The 23,796-nt window shown below is 35.0% G+C and overlaps 1 protein-coding gene and 1 long non-coding RNA gene across 2 annotated transcripts; both read right to left on the bottom strand.

Annotated features, from left to right (window-relative positions):
- Positions 1-3,782: 3,782 nt before the first annotated feature.
- On the bottom strand, positions 3,783-11,192 carry LOC127861430 (pancreatic triacylglycerol lipase-like). The gene is made up of 7 exons (XM_052399905.1): positions 11,037-11,192; positions 8,041-8,162; positions 6,960-7,139; positions 6,097-6,328; positions 5,706-5,822; positions 4,579-4,701; positions 3,783-4,227 (listed from the first exon to the last, which is right to left on the bottom strand). Exons 1-7 carry the CDS (start codon positions 11,086-11,088, stop codon positions 3,986-3,988), a joined length of 1,068 nt encoding a protein of 355 aa, XP_052255865.1. The 5' UTR covers positions 11,089-11,192; the 3' UTR covers positions 3,783-3,985.
- Positions 11,193-13,450: 2,258 nt separating this feature from the next.
- On the bottom strand, positions 13,451-15,643 carry LOC127861434 (uncharacterized). Its single transcript, XR_008040215.1, has 3 exons — positions 15,059-15,643; positions 14,490-14,590; positions 13,451-13,982 (listed from the first exon to the last, which is right to left on the bottom strand). It is a non-coding gene; the product is annotated as an uncharacterized LOC127861434 (long non-coding RNA).
- Between the last annotated feature and the right edge of the window lie 8,153 nt (positions 15,644-23,796).

Here is a 23,796-nt window from a genome sequence, read left to right as displayed (position 1 = left end):
CTAGGTCGTGGCCAGTTTGAACCCCAGGGATTGATTCGAAGAAACACAGAAAAAGACAACTTGATGATGCTACAAACCAAATATTAAGGCCCTAATTCTTGTGGTTGTAGAGAAGATTTTTTTAAGTTTTGATGTTTTAAAATTATTGTTAGCTCCAATGACCTTTATATGCAATGCACCAAAACGATTAAAAGGGTCATCCAATGATCATTCAAAAGGTTGTTTAATTAAAATCTGACAAGGGGTTATAGAGAAGAGACCCATCAGCACTTTTAGAGTTTTAGCAAAAGCAGGACAGACGGATTTAAAGAATAATTGACAATGGAATTACTATAAACATAATTTTGAAAGTGTGTTTTCCAAATGCAAAGTGAAATTTCTCTAACCGTACGTCTACATTTTTAATACAGGGCCTTTCGCATGAATTTTGACTTGAGAGTGGTCGAGGGGGTAACCAGGGAGGTTTATTTTTTGAATAAGGTACTTTTCAAGGCTAATTTTAATGCTTAAACAACTTATTTTGTTATATAAAGTTATGGAATATAACAAGTAAATCAGCACCTTTTCAAAGTCTAAAGCTTTAAACATTGGGTGAAATTCACACCAATGTTTAAGCTTTAGATTTCATAAATATATGTCGTTTATGAAGAAGGAACGCACAAACTTTGAAAATCAAAACATTAAAAAAAATGTAACTTAAAGTCCGACAGAAATATAACCATAATAGTATTTTCTCTTTCAGTTTCACAGTAAATTCCTTGTAAAATGTTAATCATTTATTACACATTTTGACTTTCCCCATCACCAACACAGATAAACAAACCATCACAATTGTCTACAACTTCGAAATTTGATTGGACTATTTTCTCTACAATAACCGTTTTCCGGAGGTTATTTACGCAACGCGTAATATTAGCTAATTTTTGGTAAGTGAGTCTACCTTCATGACCTACCGATGAAGTGTGAAATTTGTTCCGGTCCATTGAGTTTTGGCGAAGTTATAGGCTTTTGACTTTAACACTATCTATAATAACCGTTCTCCGTGGGATTTTACGCAACTATTTAAGATATTGAGCTGTTTCGACACCCCCCTACCCCCGGTAGGGTTGCATAAAACAGTCGATCTGTCAGTCCGTCCGTCCGGTTATTCATTTTTCGGTCTTTTCAAAACGCTTTTAGATAGTGACCTAATATCTGGTGTGGGAGTCTATCTACAAGAATTTCGTTCTGGTTCATTTTTTTGAGAAGTTGTGGGCCTTAGACTTAGATACAGAAACTGTACGGTTCAAATTAAAGACGATTAATCATATAACCTCTTTACTTGCTTCCAACATTATTTGGGTGTTTTTTTTTATAACAAATTATTAACGTCATCAATTTTCAGACCTACGACCTCCTGTATCAGTTGCTCTCATTTGCTGCTTCTCTTTCATTGGCCAATCAAAAGACGTGTTGTACATCAACCACCGATACATGAATCATTCGGGATCACAGGGTTACTTTTCTGATCTGTGTGTACAAGGCGATAAAAACATTGCATCTCCACTGGAGAGTAAATCAGCTCCAATCACCTTGTTCATCAGGGACACTAAAACACATCTGCTCTTTTGAATTGAGGGAAAGTGCTCTGAGGGCCCTTTCATGGGTGAAAATTTGCAGTAGGCCTATTATGAAAAAACAAACATTAACTCGATAGCCAGCTAGGGGGAGGCGGGATTTACGTAAATGCAAAAGTCAACGAATCTTAATAAGGCTAAGATATGGTGTGTGTGTCCACTAACATCTCCAAAAAATTAGGACAGGTCTGTCTTATTTCGTTAAACTTATTTTATTAGCCTCATTTTTTAAGTCCAATCGAATATTTAATTACAGAGATTAAAAGATTTCTAATTTCTCTTCAACACATGTTTCTTCATAATTATTTTGTTTTATTACTATTAAGTTTGCGATTTTATTTTATATTGGTGAAATTAAAAGAAAAGACCGCAAACTCAACCAAAAGAGTTCGGAAAGCAATATTTACACGAATTTATAATGCGCTCTAATTGTTGGAAGAAATCAAGCAGTTTAAGTTTTCCAGACTTTTTCTCTGCATTTTATTGTTATAAACGGAGTTAACGAAAAATATGTCCTTTATGAAAGCATTGAGGTCATAAATGATTACCGGTTATGTTAACATTTATGCTCTAACACATGTTGTCGTGTTATAATATATTGTATCAGACGAGTTAGGATGCAACGTGCTAGAAATCGGCCCTTTTTCGAACTTGTATTCAAAAGATTTTTGTGCATATAACCCTTTTTCTGAAACGTGAACAAATTAATAAACCATGAAACAGTTCCCATGTTGTCACAAAATTTGTTCATATACATGCGTATTCAATTACGCGTTAATTTTATTTTAACACAGTTGGCTCCATACAAAAATATGTCCGGGAAATCATAATGTGTAGAAACCCTTACATAAATATACTTCAAAATGTAAATTGACGCCTCCTCATGTTTTAGCGCCTCCTCCTTTGCATTGGCTTCATCTCTTTTGGAATAATTCAAAATTATTCATATGATCGACAAGTAAATGTGTGTGTGAATGCAGCAATTTGCGTATTATATTGAAAGCCATCGTGCAATGTCGGTAGCTATCCAAATGGGTAGAAAAATGCTCGTCACAAAAACAAAACACATCGATCTGCTTAAAAACCTCCACCATTACACAACCTATAAAGTTAATTACTTTTCCAAATGGGTTGTTATCGCATGCTTCTTTACTTTTGTAGATTAATTAATATTCGCCCAATCGCAATAAACTGTCCGATTTCTTTTTAATAATACGAAATATGTTGGAAAAAAAACACCTATAAAACTTACTTTTCCTGTGTACTTCTCCGTGCATATTAAACATATTCGGTCCTTAGCGCCAACTCGTAAGTTGCTTTGACCCGTTTTTTAATGCATCTCAAAAATGAGGTGACACTCGTGATGTACGGCTGTGATCTCGCTGTATGTTAAAGGTAAGACTCAGATATCTAGGGTCAAGGTCAATGTCACACAATGCGGTCAAATATTACTTTTTTGTATTAAAACTGCCTTATTTCATTAGGATTTTACCACACATCAACGGTTTCTCAAACGCCCTGCTGTAAGTGTTTATCGTTATCAGGAAGTGATACATATGCAAGACACTTGCCCATATAGCTAAATGGATTTTACTACTACGTTTTGTGTTTTTATTTGTTGTTATAATCATCATCATCATCATCATCATCATCATCATCATCATCATCATCATCATCATCATCATCATCATCATAATCACAATCATAATCATTATCATCACCATCATCATCCTCCTCATCTTCCTCCTCCTCATGATCATCATCATTATTATCATAATCATCATCATCATCATAATCATCATCATCATCATCATCGTCATCATGTAATTATTATAATAATAATTATAATAATAATGATAATTATTATTATTATTTTGGTCATTATTATTTATTTTCTTCTTTTTCTTCTTCTTCTTTTTCTTCTTCTTCTTCTAATTGTTATTATATTATTATTATTATCATTATTTTATTATTATTATTATTTATTTTATTATTATTATTATTCTTATTATTATTATGTTATTATACTTTATTATACTTATTTTTCTTCTTCTTCTTCTAATTATTATTATTATTATTATTATTTGATTCATCATCGCCGTCTTCTAATTATTTTACCATACAAACAAAGTTTCCAAATATCAACAAAAATACAAATACAAAAAAACAGGGAGTATACTTTAGTGAAACCTATATTACAAAGACATTATATTCTACGTTCAAAAATCAGCAACTCGAGAGAATTCGTCTTAAGCGTTGTCAAGAAGGTATTGGAAATTTCGTAATTCAAGATTGGCAGTAAGGAAAACAAGCAACTAGTCAGAAGAGTCATTTAGCCATGGCAGCAAGGTCCTCGCTTATTTCGTCATTCAGCCTTTGCAGTAAGGACTTTCGCCATTGGTGGAAAGGTAGTAGGTTCCGTTACGCGGTTGCTTGCTGTTGGAGTTGTAGCCCATGTTTGCACATCCGGCACCGCACGTTTTACACCTGCCGGCCTGGAAGTCAGCGCGGCTGCTGCACGGTTGCGCCCGGAAGTTGCAGTTGGAGTTGATGGACTCGGTGAATAAGTCAAGGACGCGCATGTGACTGCAAGCAACACTGTCGGTCAACGCTAAAGCAGAGTCAGACAAAAATAATTACTTAATCATGAAAATTTATCTTAAAAGATGACTTGTCTGCATATAGGCGGTGACAGCCAATGCAATATAAGTTAAAATACTAAAAAGGCTGCTTTAATGTACATTATAGATAATAACATGGTGTCAATTACACGCCTGTGTTGAATCAACAATATGTTGCAGTTTGAACTTTATAAACTATAAATGTGATGAAAAACCATCAGCTGTAATATTACAATTTATTCAGTTCATGTCAATTATGTGTCGTATCACTCTCTTCACATGTTCAATAGTCATAAGGTGAAAAAGAGAATAAGAAGCGGCTAAGAAACTGAAGTCTTTACCTCCAATGCCCCCTGTTATAAGGTTGAACCAATGTTGCCCTAACTCTTTGGAACAGCCCGGCTGATTTTCTCCGCCGTTAGGGTAGTAGTCCACGTGACCTACTGGCTGCTCAAGCCCGAAACCTGAACACAGATGTATCAGTCATTTTTATATGAGACACTTTTTATTAAGCCGTGTTTATTGGTTTATTAACAACATTTTATAGTTGTGGTGTAGTGTTGCGCTATGATTAACAAGAGGACCAGGGCTCCTAAGGCGCTCACCCGGACAATAAATGTGGCAAATAGACCGTTCACAAGGATTTACTTTAGCCATGGACGAAATATTGCCCGGAAATATTACAGAAATATTACAGACCGGAATAATTTTCGAACTCGGTCGAGATACCATTTGAACAACTTTTCCTACCAAGTTTAACGAGGATAACTGCCCCCCCCCCCATCCCTAGCGTCCATGATTTATGACGAACAAGAATCATTTTGAAACTTAACCAAGCTATTAAACAAATGTCCTGTTCATGTTTCACGAAGATTTGGCTTAAAGTTTGACTTCTGTATTGTAAACATGTTTCACTATAGTCATACGAGCAAAACGCCCCTTTCCCATAGAGAAATGGATTTCGAATAAACGGAGCCATAATAATGCTTAATCGACGCAAAATTAGAAAAAATGTCTTAACCAAGTTCACGAAGATTACACTATAAATTGTCTTCTAGAGTGTCAAGCGTTTTTTTTAAAATTAATTAATAAGTGACCTTATTGTTGACCTCATAAAACCCAGTTTCGAAATCGGACAATATATCATTCGGACAAAATGTCAGACCACGTTACATATTGATCGAACAATAAACTTAAGAATGTTAACAACGTAAATGTTGTCGCAAGACGACTCAAGACGATTGTCGCACGAACTATGATCACCATAAGAATTCTGTGCTCAAGTGAACTTAAAACGTAAAGGCAATTAATACTGAGATATCGACATGAAAATCTCAGTGCGTTAAATGCTACTACCATTACGCCTATAATTATAGATCGACATCTTTTTTTATCGAAAACTTTAATGCTTCACTTGTGTACGGAGTCTTTTGAATAAATTACATCACTATTGCGTTTCTTTACCTACTAAGTTGAATGAGTGAGTCGCCGTCCGTATGAATGGCGTCGACAAACAAAGCATCTGTAGGGTCCAGACGAACCTTGGGGTCCTTTTTCTCGAACTGGGGACCGGCCGGATCAAGGCCTGCAGCGAGTATATTGGCAATATTTAAAGCTAGGGTCACACGTTGTACCGATAAATAAGGGCAACACAGGCAAGTGATTATGTTTATAAAATATACAGTTAAATATAACAATAGAACATCGAATAAGGCCACTCAAAGTTACATGTTAAAGGATAATTTGAAAATAAACGCTTAGAGGCGCGTTTAGTGGGCATAAAGAAGAATTACACTTACTAAATAGTCCATATTAAATAAAGTACAATAACATTCGATATATGTACTAAGCACACAGACCGGTTATTCGACCGATTCTGGAAATCCTTTCACCGGCGTAACCGGAAATATGGGCACTAAGACTGTGACCAATCAAATGGAAATCGCCATATTGCGCCTGCGTAGTGGTTCGAAGTTGTGTTATAAATTGCGCAATCAGAGCCCCGACGACCCTGGTATTCGCCGCTGCCTGATTGTAATTGATATTGTCAGCTCCTTTCGACCAATCCACTGCAAACACATTTGCGTCTTCCTGCGTATTAAATGCGCAAACGTTCATATCTCCTCGAACTTAATTAACAACAAAAGCAAAAAAACATACAATATTGAAATGATACAGTAAACTAGGAAGGGGGCAAGTTGTGTGCAGAATAATGGAAAACACGCAAGACTTTCTCACGATTCAAATCTTTTTCTGAGTTAGGTCGAAGTAAATTAGTATTCTACATTTAATTACAATAAAAAACATGCATCTTGAAAACTGGGTATCTTTACAGGCTGCATTTATAAGATCATTCGCACAGTCCTTGATTTGTGTTTCCTTTGAGCACATTCACATTAAACAATGTCGACTTTTGAAGACAGGGTGGAAGAAACATTCATTTGTTACAAAACACGATACAACTTAAACCCTTTTCTAACACTGATATTTCGCCTGTCTATTAAATTAAGACCATTTTCAATAAAAACATGGTTCGTTTTGCTTTAAATGGTCTCTAATAAATACTTAAATTAGCCCTAGTGAGAATATTATTAATGTAATATAGGAAATGAATCTAAAATAGAAAAAACAAGTCAAATCGAAAAAAGCAAATTTATCAGTCGATATTCCCATCTTGGCCAGTAGAAGCAAGCAGCCCACGTTCTTTCTATCGAGATTTTACCCTTTTGATTATAGCCTGAGCCATTTTGCTCATCCATGGACCGTGTTCATCATTGTAGCCGTGGATGATGAACTTAGTCTTTCTGGTGCTGGAGAAACGCGACGCCTTTATGGAGTTTGAAGATTTATTTACAATCTGAGGCGACTGGGTGTTCGCACGGGTGTACAGCAGGAACTTGACCTTAAAATTACACGAGAATGCCATACACCAGTCCGATGGAAAGTTATAGAAAACTCTAACGTGCATGTAACTTGAATTAAACACTGTGGAAAGGGCAAACTTGTATCACTCTTTGAAACATGGTATAATATTTAATATCGTGTCGTCCACATTTCTTCCACAGGTGTTAATAGTGTATTTTAAAAATGTAAATGCATGTTGTGAATTACTTGGGTACTATTGGATTAATGAATCAATCTTATGCACAACATTGCAGTGAGGCTCCTTTAAAGTGATATTATGGGCATCTAGCAGTTTATAGGTGTCTATCGCAACCGTTGTTTATTTTTGGTGTTTTCACTTCATATACACTTAAATTTGTTAATGCAGCATCAACATACTTAAACAATATCCCGGGAAGAGAAAAATAATGCATTTGAATATCAACCGTACTTTCGTTTGACAACTGATCATGCATGTACGATGTGAACCTAAATTTAGTTTTAGTGCAGATTCGTTCATACGACACAAAGACACAATTTTGTTTTACGGATCATTTCGGCTTAGAGGACTGGGTGAGTCACGTAAGAATATCGACTATAAAATAATTTTTATAAACAACTGGTCGCAAGATGAGTTGTAGATAATTGGTCAGTAACCACATTTTAACTAACTCTTTTGACCTGTAAATTCATTTCAGCTAAATGCAATAGTGAAAAATGCCCATTAAATCACTTTAACAAATATCTAAGACTTTTGTATAATATCCTTAATGACGTGTTGTAGATTCAATATACTATTATTCTTAAATGAAACGGACGTGTATTTATGGTGGAAATTAATGCACGTAGTTTCACAGAATTTTACTGTCGCTAGAACGGAGCGTCTTCATAAAATTACTTATTTTGAGCAAGTTCTTTACCTGAATAGCATTTGGAGACTCTGGAAGTATACAATTGGCGTTGTCATATGGTTTGGCGTTGCTGAAGCATCCGATTCCGTCAGCTTCGTAACAAACCTCCTTTCTAAGTGACCACCAACAACCTGGAATATGAGGCCATATGCTTATTATAAAAGGTTAATAATAATAATAATATTATTATTATTATTTTGTAAAATCATAATAATAATAATTATTATTATAATACAAATAATAATAATAGTTATAGTATTATTATTATTCCTTCAATTTAAAACGTTTTTGTCGCCATTTTGGTATGATTCCTGTTTCTGCTGCTCGGCCTTCGTTTGGGAAAAGGGCATTACGATATTACTAAACATACTTAAAGTATTTTTTTAACTAAATCTAATAAAATATCATCCGTCTAAAACTGCACGAAACCCCAGGCAATTTATATAATTAAATTAGTGATGAATGAATTTACTCTTATCAATTCAATATTATATTGCTATATTTATCCTCATGTATCAATAAAAATGTGTATAAAAAGTTTGATTTGTTGAAAACATGAAAACGCCGCGTTGGTTGTGAACTCTCGCCATTTACGGAAGGTACATTGTAACCGCTGCGAAAAATAACACTGAAATCGTCATCTGCTATTTATTCCCTAAACCCGGTCCTGAGCGGTACATTTTATCAACATTAAAACTGTTTTCGTCAATGATTTAAAGTGAAGTACTCTTCAGTCGAAATAATAAAAGAAAAAACAAACAGTTTTACTAACCTCTTGGTAATATGTGTAGTTAAATGATAACAGCATTTATAAGCTCTTCAACATACTCTTGCCTTTTATCAATTAACAAAATAAATAATATTCCTACCAAGATCTTTCGAACTGAAAAATTGAGATAATTGTTTAAAATCAAGAAAAACAAACTTTTTATTTCAAAACTTTTGTATGATTGAAATATTTTTTTCTGATTATTTTTTCGTATTTAGAAGCTGTTATGCCAAGAACAGGGCATCTAACAATCCATTTTTCTGTAGAAAACGGATAGCATTGGTTCCCAAAAAAAAACTAACGGAGCGAATTAGGAACAATCAATGTTTGCGAGGAATAAAAATAGTGACATGGTGATTTTGTTAAAAAGTTATGATGCGTTGGTAAACTTGGATGGAACATAAGTTCAATTTGATAAAATTGAAGATTAAATATAGTATGCATATCCGTAAACATATACATGGCTTCACAGAGATCAGATGTGCAAATATTATCAAGGAGAAGTTTAATGAACAATTTGCAGGCGATAACCATGTTGATGAAATATGCAAATTAGTATGCATGTCAATAAATGCCTCAATATTACTAGTAACTAAAATAATTACGGCAAGCAAGTAAAATAACCCTGTCACTAGACCACTGTGTTATGATCGTTTGGAGTAAGGCACCACAACTCTAAAAAGTAACATTTACTAGCTTGTTTAATGAATGTATCTATACAATGTCTTCTTTATTGCGTAATAATAAACTGTCCGTTACCTGTTGTAACATGATCCATGTTTCATACCCGTATACAAAACCAGCATGATTTATCTTTTATAGATAATACACTATATTACTTATACGATAGTGTTTGAAACAGACTTCATATTGTAATGTTTTCTTATTATTGTTTCATACATGCAGTGAATGGAAAATATTACATTAATCATTTATTCAACTGTATTTCCAAAGATAACATCACTTTGCATGCATCTAACTTTTTATATAAGTTGGTGACATTGTTCTACTTAATGTATTACTATTGTTTTACTAATTCTTTTACTTGCAAATAGTTTTTAAGTATTGTTCTGATATTCATACACTTTCAAGTACTTAAGTTAGCGTGTATGTTTTGATTATACTATATTTTCATGCTACTTATAGCAGCTCTGCCAGGTCAGTCCATGATTAGCAAATAAATAAACTAATATTATTACCGATATATGTATGTTTGTTGCTTGAGTTATTGGCATGTATAAATCAAGAAATATTCATGATACAACTTTACGTGTGTTTGCCTTAAATTCAATAAAATACAACTAGAAACTAAGTGTATGAATTGTATACAAAGATTATAGAATGGCTAAAAATGGTCCATATTTTGAAGATACCGGTAATACATTATTTTTTAACTAGGGACGATAGGTGGCGAACGAAATTTATTATTAGCGAGAAACCTGCATTTATGAAAAACATTCAGTTTAATTGAAAATAATTCCGTTTTATTTTAACATAATAATAATAATAATAATAAAAAAAAATAGTTATAATAATAATAATAAAATAATAATAATTATAAGAAGAAGAACAACAAAAACAGCAATAATAATAATGATAATAATAATAATACAATAATAATAATAATGATAATAATAATAATAATAATGATAAAAATAATAATATGAAAAAATAAGATTTCGCCTGTACATAAGGTAACACCTAATTATAATAATAACAATAATAATAATCATTATACAAGTATAATAATAATTATAATAATAAAAATAGCAATAATAATAATGATAATATTTATATATAATTATAATTATAGTAATAATAATAATAATAATTATATATAATAATAATAATAATAGTAATAATAATAATAATATCATTTATATATAATTATACTACTACTACTACTACTACTACTACTAATAATAATAATAATCATCATCATCATCATCATCATCATCATCATCATCATCATCATAATAATAAAATAATAATGATAATAATAATACTAATGATAATAATAATGATAATACTAATAATTATTATTATAATTTAAAATGATAATACTGATTATAATGATGATGATGATTATGTTTAATATTTATTAATCATCATCGCCATTATCGTCACCACCATCATCATCGTATTAGTGTTCGTCAAATCACTTCTCTGAACAATCTAGCATCATTATTATTAAAAACTACCAATAAAAATACAAAAACTTCTCTTTAATTAATACCAAATGCCCCTGTGCAAAGTCCAAGAACACATAAGGCAATTGTTATCCTCATCTCGTACGTTCCTGACTGCCGCGTTTGCAAAAGTGATTGTTAATATAAACTGCAATACCTTAAATACCGCAGTTATTTACATGATTATGTTACCGCCGGGTATTTTTGTTTGTATAAACGACAGTTATTCAGCGAAAACCTTAAGTTACCGAGGTGAAACGACGGTTATTGAGCGAAAACCTTAAGTTACCGAGATTGTGGATGTTATAATAAACTTGGAAAAATCAACATAAACTCAAAGCAAACCATGACTCGGGCAATTCGGGCATAGTGGCGAAAATCAGGCTGATATGGCATGAACTCTTGTATGTTAACAAAACTGTAATGGCACCCGTGCTCTATACTTACGTATGAAACTGGCCTAAATTCTGACAACCGTTTATTAAGATACTTCAAGGGGGGACATTTAGAAGAAAGAAGACATAATCTCTACGATTTATCATGTGAGCTGAAAACGGTAAAAGGCGATATTGGTAGTAGGAAAAGTTGTTTCTATGTTTATATTTATCCATATTTACAACATTGGCCACAGCGAACTTATCACATGATTTTTATAGACTTATTTAGCATACTACTTTTAAAATCCTTCTGTGAAACCACAATGTCTACAGGTTTGATATTTGGTAGATGACATCAGTTAATGTTCCACTAAACAGAATGTTCAAGTTTTTATCCCAGGTTTCAAGATTGAACATGATCCAATGTCACTTAATTGATATAGACATACATAGTTGAAAAATTTTCTCTAAATGCCAAGTCAGAGGTGAAATATTTGTTTACATCATCTTTTGGGGTGAAAATAGGCCCTCTTTGTTGATGTGGGAATTTAAATCTTTTAAATTAAATAACATCGCTTAACAACTTACATACAAAGCACAAAGCTTTGATATGCGGTATGTGGTATATTATTTTGGTCATCTAGAGAGATTGTTTGCAACATTTGACCTGGTGTCCATTTGCCACGCCCCATTACACAGATGATCAACTGCATTTTTGGTTCTCTTGTCTCAAACATTTCATTAATTAAACATTGTTCCATGCTAACTTCCTGCTTGAAAAGAAGTTATATTATCATGAACCAATAAGGGAGTCAACTCGTGACGTCACACAAATCTGCAGTTATCAGCGTTGAAATCATCAATTTATTAAATGAGAATCAAAATCATACATTTATCAACTAGTAAAAGTCAGTAACATCAATTCTTTGGGCGCAACTATCGTGTTTTGCGGTAACTGCGACATTTTGTTTTTCTGAAATCGACGATCAGTAATTAATGTAACCACTCAGAAAATTCCAGCAGACATATTTTCCTATACATGTATATTCTCTTGTTTTCCTCATATATTCTACCCAAAAATTGTTATTAACCAATACACAAATAATTGTCAAGGAATATGTCCTTGCTTTGGCGCGGAACACTGTCTATAAGGTTATATTACACTAATTCCGATTCCCATAGGGTCCCATTATAAAACTGACAACTTTCACAGCATTTTTCTTGCCTTTCCGACGTATCAATTTTTCCGAACCTGGTATCATTTTAAAGATGGATCTGTCATCTTCCAATAATTGCAATCAAAAACATACCGTCTCGCAACTTCTAAGAAAGTAAATCGCTGTCGAATGAACCCACCGTAGAAAAAGGTGTTTCAGAATCCTAATTTCGACAAAAGCCCCACACAATAGAAAACACACCCTCAAAAGTTCATCTTTTAAGTTAGCTTCCAATCCAAGGCATCAAAGTACTCCAGACACATACAGGATATTACAAATAACCACAAAAGACATGTCTCACATTGTTAAATGGCTTATATTCAAGAAGAGAAAAGGAACTCTTTAGAAATAGGCACTACTTTCGAATGGACCACGGAGGGATACACAATGATTTAGTGTAATGTAACCTTTAAGGGAACTCAACTTTGTCCTATCTTTTTCAAACTTTCTCCACATGAGATTTCAACTATTTCCACAATGAATATGCAATTTCAGTGCATTCGGATGGGGGTAAAGGCCTTTAAATGGCCATTTAAAGCGGTGACTAAATTGGCCGCAGTCAAGTCGGAATGCATGATTTTTAGTCTAAGTGACGACAGCTGATTTTGCGTCTCCAATTATTGTTACGCGTAACTTTCATGGCAAAAACTGGTATCATTGCATGCGAAATTCACCAATATATCAGCAAAAGGCCCAAATAAATGTATTGACTGTGAATCGATGTACTTTTCTTGATGAAATAGGAGACTTTTTTTATTTTTAAGCACTTTTTTCAATAAAAAACTCACTGACAGCATATAAAAGCATATTTTTTAAGAAAATCATTATTAAAAGCTTCACTTACAATCTAAACAAACACATTGCAATTACAAAAATTAATGCTATTATGATGAGAGGCATAATTTTCAGCTTTCAAGCCGATACAAGCCGGCTACCCAAAATTAACACTTAAAAAGGCGCAAATCGCTCCTTCAACAGCTTACGACACAAAGTGACACTTAATGCGCATCCAGATAGTCTCTCTCATATAAATAAGTCCTGTTAGCGACATTTTATTAAGTATTCTCTTTAAAATCCAGTGTTGAAAGCGTAAGTTTTGCAAAAATGTCCACAGTCACCATGCAAAAGAGCATGTTTGCTAAGGAATTCCTACGCGAGTGGCCACACTAATGTCGTGGCAGGAAAGTCATTTGGGTGTGATTCCTCTGTAGTTCAGTGAACATTCATTCCACTACCTGGGGATGACTATCAGGATCAATTTTCCCAGCTTGGTGTAGTGTTGACCTTTCAGGATGTTGATGGATCGTCCACAAGCGCTGCACCACTGCGGCCTCTGTTCAGGACACAGAGTCGGATTGAGGTGTACACAAACCCGCAGTCAGGCAAGGTTCATCCAGACCTTTAATAAAATAAAATGTTTAGGCCCCTGAAACTGGCAATTATGTTCAACAATGAGATAAGGAAACACATAGAGGAGACATCATGCCATGGCTTTCTCATTATTGACACGGCAAACTCGAGCAGCCGGGGACTTGGCTCTAAACAAAAACAGGTATGCTCCATCAATGTGAGCAAGATGGCATGTCAGAGTTAAAAAGGGCAAACAAACATACAAAAGAGATATGTAGGAAATTAGAAATTAAATGCCAGAAGTAATTTTAAGTATTGTTTTTCTGTCTGCAAGGGTTGCTGTGGAAAATAGTGCTTAACGCATAGTTTGGCCTGTAGGGGTTCTGCTAGCAAGAACAAATCGAAGTCATATCTGCCCGCGAACTGTAAGCTTAAGATAACCAAATCTGATGAAGTACTGCTTTGAGAATGCATTCTTATTGTACTTGAACCAGATCGCATTGACAGCACAAGGCTTCAGACCCCCCAAAAGTGTGAGGCTTTCAATAGTGCTTACCTGATACCAGACCGCATTGCCCGAGACAGTGACTTTCTCCCGGAACTGCACAGGCTGCATCCGCAGCACAACCCTTAAGCTCAATCATGGTCTGGCTGACTCTGAAATAGTGAAATCTGAATTTACAGATGCTCATTTGTCTAAAGGTTATGAGTTTATTGCCTATCTTATTAAAAGCAAACACAATGACATGCTTAAAAAGACATGTGCATTTCTGAAAAGACATACAGCTGCCCGATACTTGACTAGGAAAAGGCGCTATGGTCTTCACTCTGAAATTCATTACTCTAAGGGCTTAACAGAACAAAAGCCAGATCTTACAGCTAATTGGCCCCAACTACAGCTAAATATGCTTTATAGGTTGAAAATAAAGTTATTTGTCTGAAGAACTAGTGCTATTAACTCATCAGCTGGCCGCAATTCTGTAAACATAGTGTATATATGGAAATACCTAGTCTACCACCTGCACCGCACCACTACGTCCACTGTAAAAATACACAGCTAAGTTAGTACTTTAACGAACAAACTGAAATTCATGTGTTAATTAAACAATCAGTATGATGACTCACATTGAAATCATGTCCAGTGCACCAGTCAGAGCAAGACAGCTAGCGGATTGTTGACCATCTACGGCTCAAGGACAAACGGTCAGGCCTACAAACAAAGAGAAAAATGGCATAAATGGGTTGCATGCATGTAATTTTGCATATTTTTCATCTTGCTCTCCACCTGAAACTTCAATCTATGGACATAATAATATTTACATTTAAGATTTGTTGGAAATGTTACCCTTACTTGTCCATACCAGGTCCCCCACCCATCCGGAACAGTCCAAAACCACCTAAAACATCCATTTGGACCAAAATATTGACACCTCTCATCTATTTTAGCACCCAAATCATCAAAACATTCATTAAAATTCATTTTCTACTTGTCTCGCTTGCAGACGAATCCATGTGACCTTGACATTGCAGTAAATGTGCTTTTTAAAGGTTATATTACACTAATTCCGATTCCCATAGGGTCCCATTATAAAACTGACAACTTTCACAGCATTTTTCTTGCCTTTCCGACGTATCAATTTTTCCGAACCTGGTATCATTTTAAAGATGGATCTGTCATCTTCCAATAATTGCAATCAAAAACATACCGTCTCGCAACTTCTAAGAAAGTAAATCGCTGTCGAATGAACCCACCGTAGAAAAACGTGTTTCGGAATCCTAATTTCGACAAAAGCCCCACACAATAGAAAACACACCCTCAAAAGTTCATCTTTTAAGTTAGCTTCCAATCCAAGTACTCCAGACACATACAGGATATTACAAATAACCACAAAAGACATGTCTCACATTGTTAAATGGCTTATATTCAAGAAGAGAAAAGGAACTCTTTAGAAATAGGCACTACTTTCGAATGGACCACGGAGGGATACACAATGATTTAGTGTAATGTAACCTATAACTGCTTAAAAATACGCCTCAATGCTCAACTTGAGTGCATATAATGTTGAAAGAAATATCATTGTTCAGTTTATCCCTATTTCCCATAGTTCCATCTATTCCTTCAGTTCGGCCACACACTAATTTGGAAAATTCTGACAACAATCTAATACAATTTGAATTACTTATTTTATCTTTTATTTAGAAACTTCTATTACAGAAATGGTATTTTTGGTTAAAAAAACGTCGATGGTCTGAAAAATTCAAGGCAAATAGTACACATTAACTATACAATTCCAATAATTTTGAAAATATTCGCTTTTAATCAGTATGTTGGTTAATAACAATATCACTTCATTGATTTATCTAAAATTTATTAGAAACATTTGTACGCATCGGAATTATATGAGGGAATATCCTTTGATATTCCCTTTTTTCGTTGCAAAATGAAGAAAAACAGGTGTTTTTTTCTCACGTTTATTGCACACCAATTTAACCTTGAATCAAAAAGCATGAACAGGAATTATCAAACTTGTATATTTCCTAAAAAAAGTGCGTAAATTTACGAACATTTTTAATGCAAAAAGAACACATTTGACATCAACTAAGAAATTATTCGTAAATTTACGAACATGTTAAGGGAGAAAAATCAGTAATTTTTTTCATTGCTTGTCACCATGTGGCATAAATTTATGAACTTCTTTTTTTAAAGAAATATATGATTAACAAAACCATTATTCGTAAATTTACGCACTATTAAAAATGTTCAGAAATACTTGGTGAATTCATAGATTCTTACCAAAACCAGACTTTTAACAAAACCATACTGTAAATTTACGCACTATTTAACATTATACATTGGTAAATTCATAAACAAGGGACAAAATTGTCACAAAACCAGGTTTTCATTGTGAAAAAAAATCTGATAAAGGGAGAAAACTCAAACTGAACTTTTGAAATGAACAAACAAAATTAACCCCCTTTGTAAGTTTGTTTAAAAAAAATAATCTATTTTTAGTCGTGGCGACCTTGACATTGGAGATATTGACGTGATTCTTTCGTGCGACACACCGTCCCATGATGGTGAACAAATGTGCCAAATGATTTTAAAATCTCACAATGAATGACATAGTTATGGCCAGGACAAGCTCATATATGGCAATTTTTGACCTTTGAACTCAAAGTGTGACCTTGACCTTGGAGATATCGACGTAATTATTTCGCGCGACACACCGTCCAATGATGGTGAACACATGTGCCAAATGATTTTAAAATCTGACAATGAACGACATAGTTATGGCCCGGACAAGCTTGTTCCGCCCGCCCGCCAGCCCGCCCGCATTCGCCAATCTAATAACCAGTTTTTTCCTTCGGAAAACCTGGTTAATAAAACCATACTTCGTAAATTTACGCACTATTAAAAATTTTCAGACATAATTGGTAAATTCATATTCTTAGCAATACCATACTTTGTAACTTTACGAACTAGTAAAACTTTTCAGAAATACTTCATCAATTCATATATTCTCAACCAAATCTTACTTCGAAAATTTACGCACTATTAACAATTTTCCTAAATATGAGGTCAATTCATATTTCTTAACAAAACCAAACTTCGTAAATTTACGCACTATTATATATTTTCAGAAATACTTAGATTCTTCACCAAAAAATACTTCGTAAATTTACGCACTATTAAAAAAAAAACTGTCATAGATTTTTAACAAAACCATACTTCGTAAATTTACGCACTATTAAAAACTTTCAGAAATACTTGGTAAATTCATAGATTCTGAACAAAAACATACTTCGTAAATTTACGCACTATTTAACCTTTTCAGAAATACTTGGTAAAATTAATTCAAAACCATACTTCGTAAATTTACGCACTATTAAAACTTTTCAGACATAATTGGTAAATTCATATTCTTAATAATACCATACTTCGTAAATTTACTAACTAGTAAAACTTTTCAGAAATACTTTGTCAATTCATATATCCTTAACAAAACCATACTTCGTAAATTTACACACTATTTTTTTTCTGAATTACTTCATCAATTTATATATTCTCAGGAAAACCTTACTTCGTAAATTTACGCACTATTCAAAATTTTCAGAAATACCAGGTCAATTCATATATTCTTAACAAAACCATACTTCGAAAATTTACGCACTATTATATTTTTCCAGAAATACCCCGTACTTTGTCAATTCATATATTCTCAACAAAATCATATTTCTTAAATTTATGCTGCATTAAAAATTTCAGAAATACAAAGTCATGTACTTGGTCAGTATATATATTCTTAACATACGTCGTACATTTACACACTATTATATATATTCAGAAATACTCGGTACTTGGCAAATTCATAGCAAAACCAGACTTCCTAAATTTACGCATTATTAAACAATTTCAGAAATACTTGGTGAATTCATAGATTCTTAACAAAACCAGACTTCGTAAATGTACGCACTTAAATAAAACCCAGAAATGCTTGTTTAATTCATAGATTCTTAACATAACCATACTTCCTAAATTTACGCACTATACATTTTTTTCAGAAATAATTGATAAATTCATAGATGTCATCATTGTTGGTATTTATACGAACATTTTCAGGAAAAAGGTCTTTTTTTTTGCATTAACAATCAACATTTTTTATATTTCGTATTAATACGGACTATTATTAACTGTCATCTTTGTTCGTATTAAAACAAAACATTTTCACAAACAAAGTCATTTTTTGCATTAAAAAGCAACATTTTTGATACTTGTATTAATACAGCTATTATAAATTGTCATCATTTTACATATTAATACAAACATTTCCAGGGATAAAAAGTCAGTTTTGTCACTAAATATAGTCAGTCGCGAGAGAGCCTAGTCTTTTTTAAGGAGAAATTTGCACAGATTTTCTCCCATATTAGTGTCAGATACTGTTGGATTGTTTGTGGATTTCTTGATGAATTCTTGAACTAAATTGTCAGGTTTTACAACAGGCAAAGTTTGCAATTTGAATTTAATGTCTGGTGCAACATGACTTTCTGACCCATCAGAGCCTTCGACATCATGCTCTTGTAGTACCTTTACTTCTGCAGCATCCGCTTCAAAAGCTTTTTGCTGAGAAAGAACTTGAAGATTCGCTTCTGATTCTGCCTTTTGTTTCAAAAGAGCTGCTTCTTGTTGAGTATATTTCAGTTTTATCTTGGCAGATTCGGCTTCTGCTTGTTTCAATGCGATGAGTTCACTCCTACAGCTAGAGGATCTCGAACTGTGTGTCTTCACACCACCATGGACAGAGTTTGGCTTCATGCTGGACATGACTTTTTTTAATATTGATTGTTTATTTTGGTCAATCTTTTCCAGCGCATGTAACTTTGCTTTTTCCTGTAGCGACACGTCTGTAGTGAGAGCCGATAATTCTTTAAGACTTGCTTCACTTTTCACATTTTTTTAATTACACTTCAAATTTGCCTTTAACTTTTACGAAACTTTCATAGATAATTGCTGTTCAATCAGGTTAATTTCACCAACATTACTCTCATAAGTTCAACTACTTACTATGCACAAACTTTCAGTCACTTTGCGCCATGAAGCAGAACAGCGCTTCCTAAAGTCATCAATTCTCTCTTCATAAAGAGCCCTTCCTTTTGCAGAAAACGGACGTACATGTCGTGTTGACATACAATAAACTTTCTTAAGCCGGTTGAAATACAGATGAGACTTTAGTGCCACCAATTTTGAACGTGGATTTAGTTTGATGTCCAGTACCAGTCATCTCCATCTGCTACTAGCAAAGTTTAGGTCAATTTACTTTTCTGTTCTGGAAACAGATAGCGGACAGATCGTGTCGAAAAAGAACACTGTATGTGGTGGTATTCGGTATTTATTCTTAGATTCAACTCGATGTATGTGGTAAATTGCTGCAATAAAACAAAATAAAAGATGTTCAGTTCTGCAGTAAAGAACAATGAAAATGATGTATTGTAATCAAAAAATACTTTAAATGACTGAAAAAAGGTAAAACGTATAGTCTATACCTAAGTTATAAACAATGACATCGTTACGAAAGCAAAGCTTTGGAAATTACCCTAACATATAGGACATATAGCCACAACTGGGTCGAAAGGGTAGGTACGACGTAATTTGGGTACGAATAGCATTTACTGAAAAAACCTGAATGAATGAATATACCTCATAAATAATTACTGCCTTAACAAAAAAGTTATATAGAATTGATAACATGTGAAAACTTACATCATGCGGGGCTATTAACCGGTATAAACGTCTTAAGAAAATGCCGAAATAGCAGTATCGGCAAACGCCTCGATTTAAAATTCGTAGGTGAACAAACACTGATATATCCAAGCGAAGTAAGCAGCGCAATATTGAAGTAAATACTGGTCGTACTTACCTGAAATAAAGCTGTATCTGTTCCCGGATCCCTCAGGCCAGGAACGTAGACACACAAAACACATAGGATGATCCACGATACAAAAGTAGACGTCCGTCTAGGTATAAGGCTACAGTATGACTGCCGATTATCTGCATTCGTTTCCGGTCAATCGATTAGTCTCTGCCGTACTGTTCCGGTTACACACCAGTAAATTTACCACACTCCTCCCCATTTTATCCAACGGGAAAGAGCCATAGAGTCCTTTTTCAGTCTTGGTAACTTGTTACTTCATCAAAAATTTGGCCTACACTAAAGTTCCGGACCCTGGTGATACTTTATTTTGTATTCAATTCTGCAATGCTCCATTAATTGTCCACTAACACAGACTAGAGGAGTAAATTGTGCCCAGCATATAGTTTTTCTTTAAACTTATAATTAACAACGGAGTTTTTCCAAACTTTCACTTCCATTCATTGTCTATACACTTCAGTTGCGATCCTTTCTGTTAAAATTAGTGTCCTAAACATTAAAATATTAAAACTCCATATTCAAAATTCAATAATTGGCCACACGAATGTCATATTACATTATGCTATTTATAGCCCAAACAGTTGAGTGGAATTCCTCAAGGTCAGCTGGCACACGTCCCTGACCTCGCTATCCCGATATGACGCAATAACGTTGGCCACGTCCCCTAAAAAGGATGGAGTGCACATCTGAGCCCCAGCTGGTCGAAAGTATGGCGAGTCAGTTTCGATCAACAGCCTGTTCGCCGGGTACCTCCGGACTGCCTGTGTCTGCGCCTCCGTGAAAAGCCGGGCTTGTCCTGAGTACTGAAGAACAATTAGGGAATGCCTTATACCAGCTGACCACTACCTCTTGCGCGCCGGTGAAACAATGCAGCACCACTTTCTGCGTCCGAGCAACATTGGGCTTTAATAATTCAAGACATTCCAGATAGAGCACTCCGGACTGCCGATCCTCCCCATCCCGGATATGAAGGATGATTGGTTGACAAGGGGATGACAACTCTAGTATCCTTGTCAGAACTTCCTCCTGTAGCCCCCAAGTATCTGCTGGTTCGGTTCGGGGTCACAATAGATCAGGACACCTCCTACCACATCCACTTCAACTTGGGGTCTGATCCCCACATCTGCATCCAGAATGGTCCGGATTTCTGAGTAATATGGCATACCCAACTTCACTAGAGACCGGTCCAGGTGAAAATGAGAATCGAAGGCCGCAATCCTGGTCGTTACTGGTCGCCCTGACGCCTGGGATGTGTTCCCCGTAGCCAACGAAAGGTTTGCCTGTCCGGATACTGCCAGATACTCCCTAACAGACATGTTCCGTACATTAGAAACAGCATGAGCCGTTCCACTTCCTGCAGGTTCCGTCACTGCCACAACCGGGGGTGTCGGGGTACTTGGATGCTCCACGTCAGGGATTTGAACATGTAACCCAGCCGCAGCCAGGACGGTACTAGAGGTACGCTGATTGTCCAGGTTGAAGAAGTAAACTTGTTGATCCCTTGGAATGTGTTTCAGTAGACCGACAAGGACACGCCAATGGGCAAGAAGAGCCTGCGAGTTCAGACGTTGAATGTCGAAGTCCACTTCCGGCCATCCTGATTGACGGGCGAACTCGGACAACCACTGTCTATCTACTTCAGATAGAGACACCTCCGCGTTGATTCCTAAGTCATGCTTATGGGCAAAGTTCAGCAGGGTACCAAGCCGAACAGTAGACCCGAGAAAGTACTCAGTCGTCCAGCTGGCCATGGTACATGACTACCTATAGGAGGCTTCTCAACTTCCAGCTTTCGCCGGACGCCATTCTTCCTAATGACCCCATGCTATTTCTCCTCCTCTTCCCTTCCTCTTTGGTTTTGAACCCATATTGTGAGTACAAATAGGGATAACAACGTATGAAGGAATTTTTGTCCTCCAATTGCTTCGGATGTAACTGGAGAACATGAACACAATTATGTCGGATAAACCCTGTTGAAAAGTCATGTCGTAACCAGCGGTCTCCGGTCACTTTCAGCTTGCATTAAACCTCAAGCTTGGAGGAAGATGACATTCTCAGCAGCCGCACAGGGTAGTTTTAAGAATCTTGATTTCTAACACCTGCAGCAAGACAAATGCAGGCTTAAACAGACAAATGGTGGGATTGATACCTCCAGCCTTTCACCGAAGTAATAATCCTGAACATATATAAATGTACGTTAAGTCGTTATATAAAAATTATGTAGCCTCCAGATAAATCCGGAGTGTTAAACGTACGAACATCACCAGTGTCTTTTCTGTGATAATGCTTATTTAAGATCTTATTGCCAGATTTATATTGTTCTTAATCAAATAATATTTAAACAACACTCAGCCCGTTTGCCGAATGAAGTTGTACATCAATAATATCGTGTTTATACAATTTACAGACAGACATGTATCGGTGTACATTTCCAAAAGAATTAGTGTCTTTTCTCAGCCTTTCAGAATAGTACTAGTACTAGTTAAACATGGAACCAAAGTGCCTTAAGAACCATATGTGGTTTTGAAGTATGTTTTACAAAATTGCCCTGAAACATGATCAAAACTGTAAAATTCAATACAACTTAAATGTACTGTCTAACAAAATTATCTACTAGCTGATTGACACACTTTTTATATTCTCCAGCAACCGAGCCGGATTCAGACATGCTAAAACCTATAACCATTATAAAACTAAATTTTCAAGCACACGAGCGAGTTACGTCTTACAATAATTCGGACACTTATACTTCTTTATTCTCACACCTTCTTCCTCACTCACATTCACACATCTCCCGTGAAACCACTCATCACACCAATCGCACTCGATCATAAAACCGTCATCTGGCTGTCTACACACACAATAGGTTACATCACTGTCAACAGCTAAGTGTCCAGTCGGTCGGTCAATTTCCTGACTTGGGAGATAAGTTACCTGACAGATTTTCAAACGATCACGCTTCCTTGTTTTGACCGCATTCTTATGCAAGAAAATAACTAAATAAAATAATATTAAGATACAACACAGTTTATTTTCCGTTTCTTGTTCTATGTGTGTGACATTTAAGTGACATGTATTTAATGTTTTTGATATCCGTCACATTGTTGACTGATTGCGATCATTTAACAATGCAGAGCGTGAAAGACGGCTAAAGTGTGAATTCTGTAAGTATGCATGTATAGATAAGAAGATAATTATTAGCCGTGTCACCATCCCCGGTCCGTTCTATTTAACCAATAGTTTGTATTATTTCACTTTCTAGTGTGCGATATCCAGCATATTGACCGGATCACCCATGGATAGTTGGTATTATTTCGCTTTCTAGTGTGAAGTATCCAGCATATTGACCGGATCACCCATGGATAGTTTGTATTATTTCGTTTTCTAGTGTGAAGTATCCAGCATATTGACCGGATCAACCATGGATAGTTTGTA

Source organism: Dreissena polymorpha, chromosome 16 (genome assembly GCF_020536995.1).
Source record: "Dreissena polymorpha isolate Duluth1 chromosome 16, UMN_Dpol_1.0, whole genome shotgun sequence".
Taxonomy (NCBI): domain Eukaryota; kingdom Metazoa; phylum Mollusca; class Bivalvia; order Myida; family Dreissenidae; genus Dreissena; species Dreissena polymorpha.
This window is presented reverse-complemented; position numbering and strand designations above follow the sequence as displayed.

What these genes read in the sequence shown, in the direction of transcription:
- LOC127861430 (XM_052399905.1), bottom strand. Translation starts at nt 11,088, where the DNA reads ATGAGGATAACAATTGCCTTATGTGTTCTTGGACTTTGCACAGGGGCA. An exon ending in CAGAATCGGTCGAATAACCG is followed by an intron (nt 5,823 to 6,096) that starts GTCTGTGTGCTT and finishes TACTCGCTGCAG; the next exon opens with GCCTTGATCCGGCCGGTCCC. An exon ending in CGACTCACTCATTCAACTTA is followed by an intron (nt 4,702 to 5,705) that starts GTAGGTAAAGAA and finishes ATCTGTGTTCAG; the next exon opens with GTTTCGGGCTTGAGCAGCCA.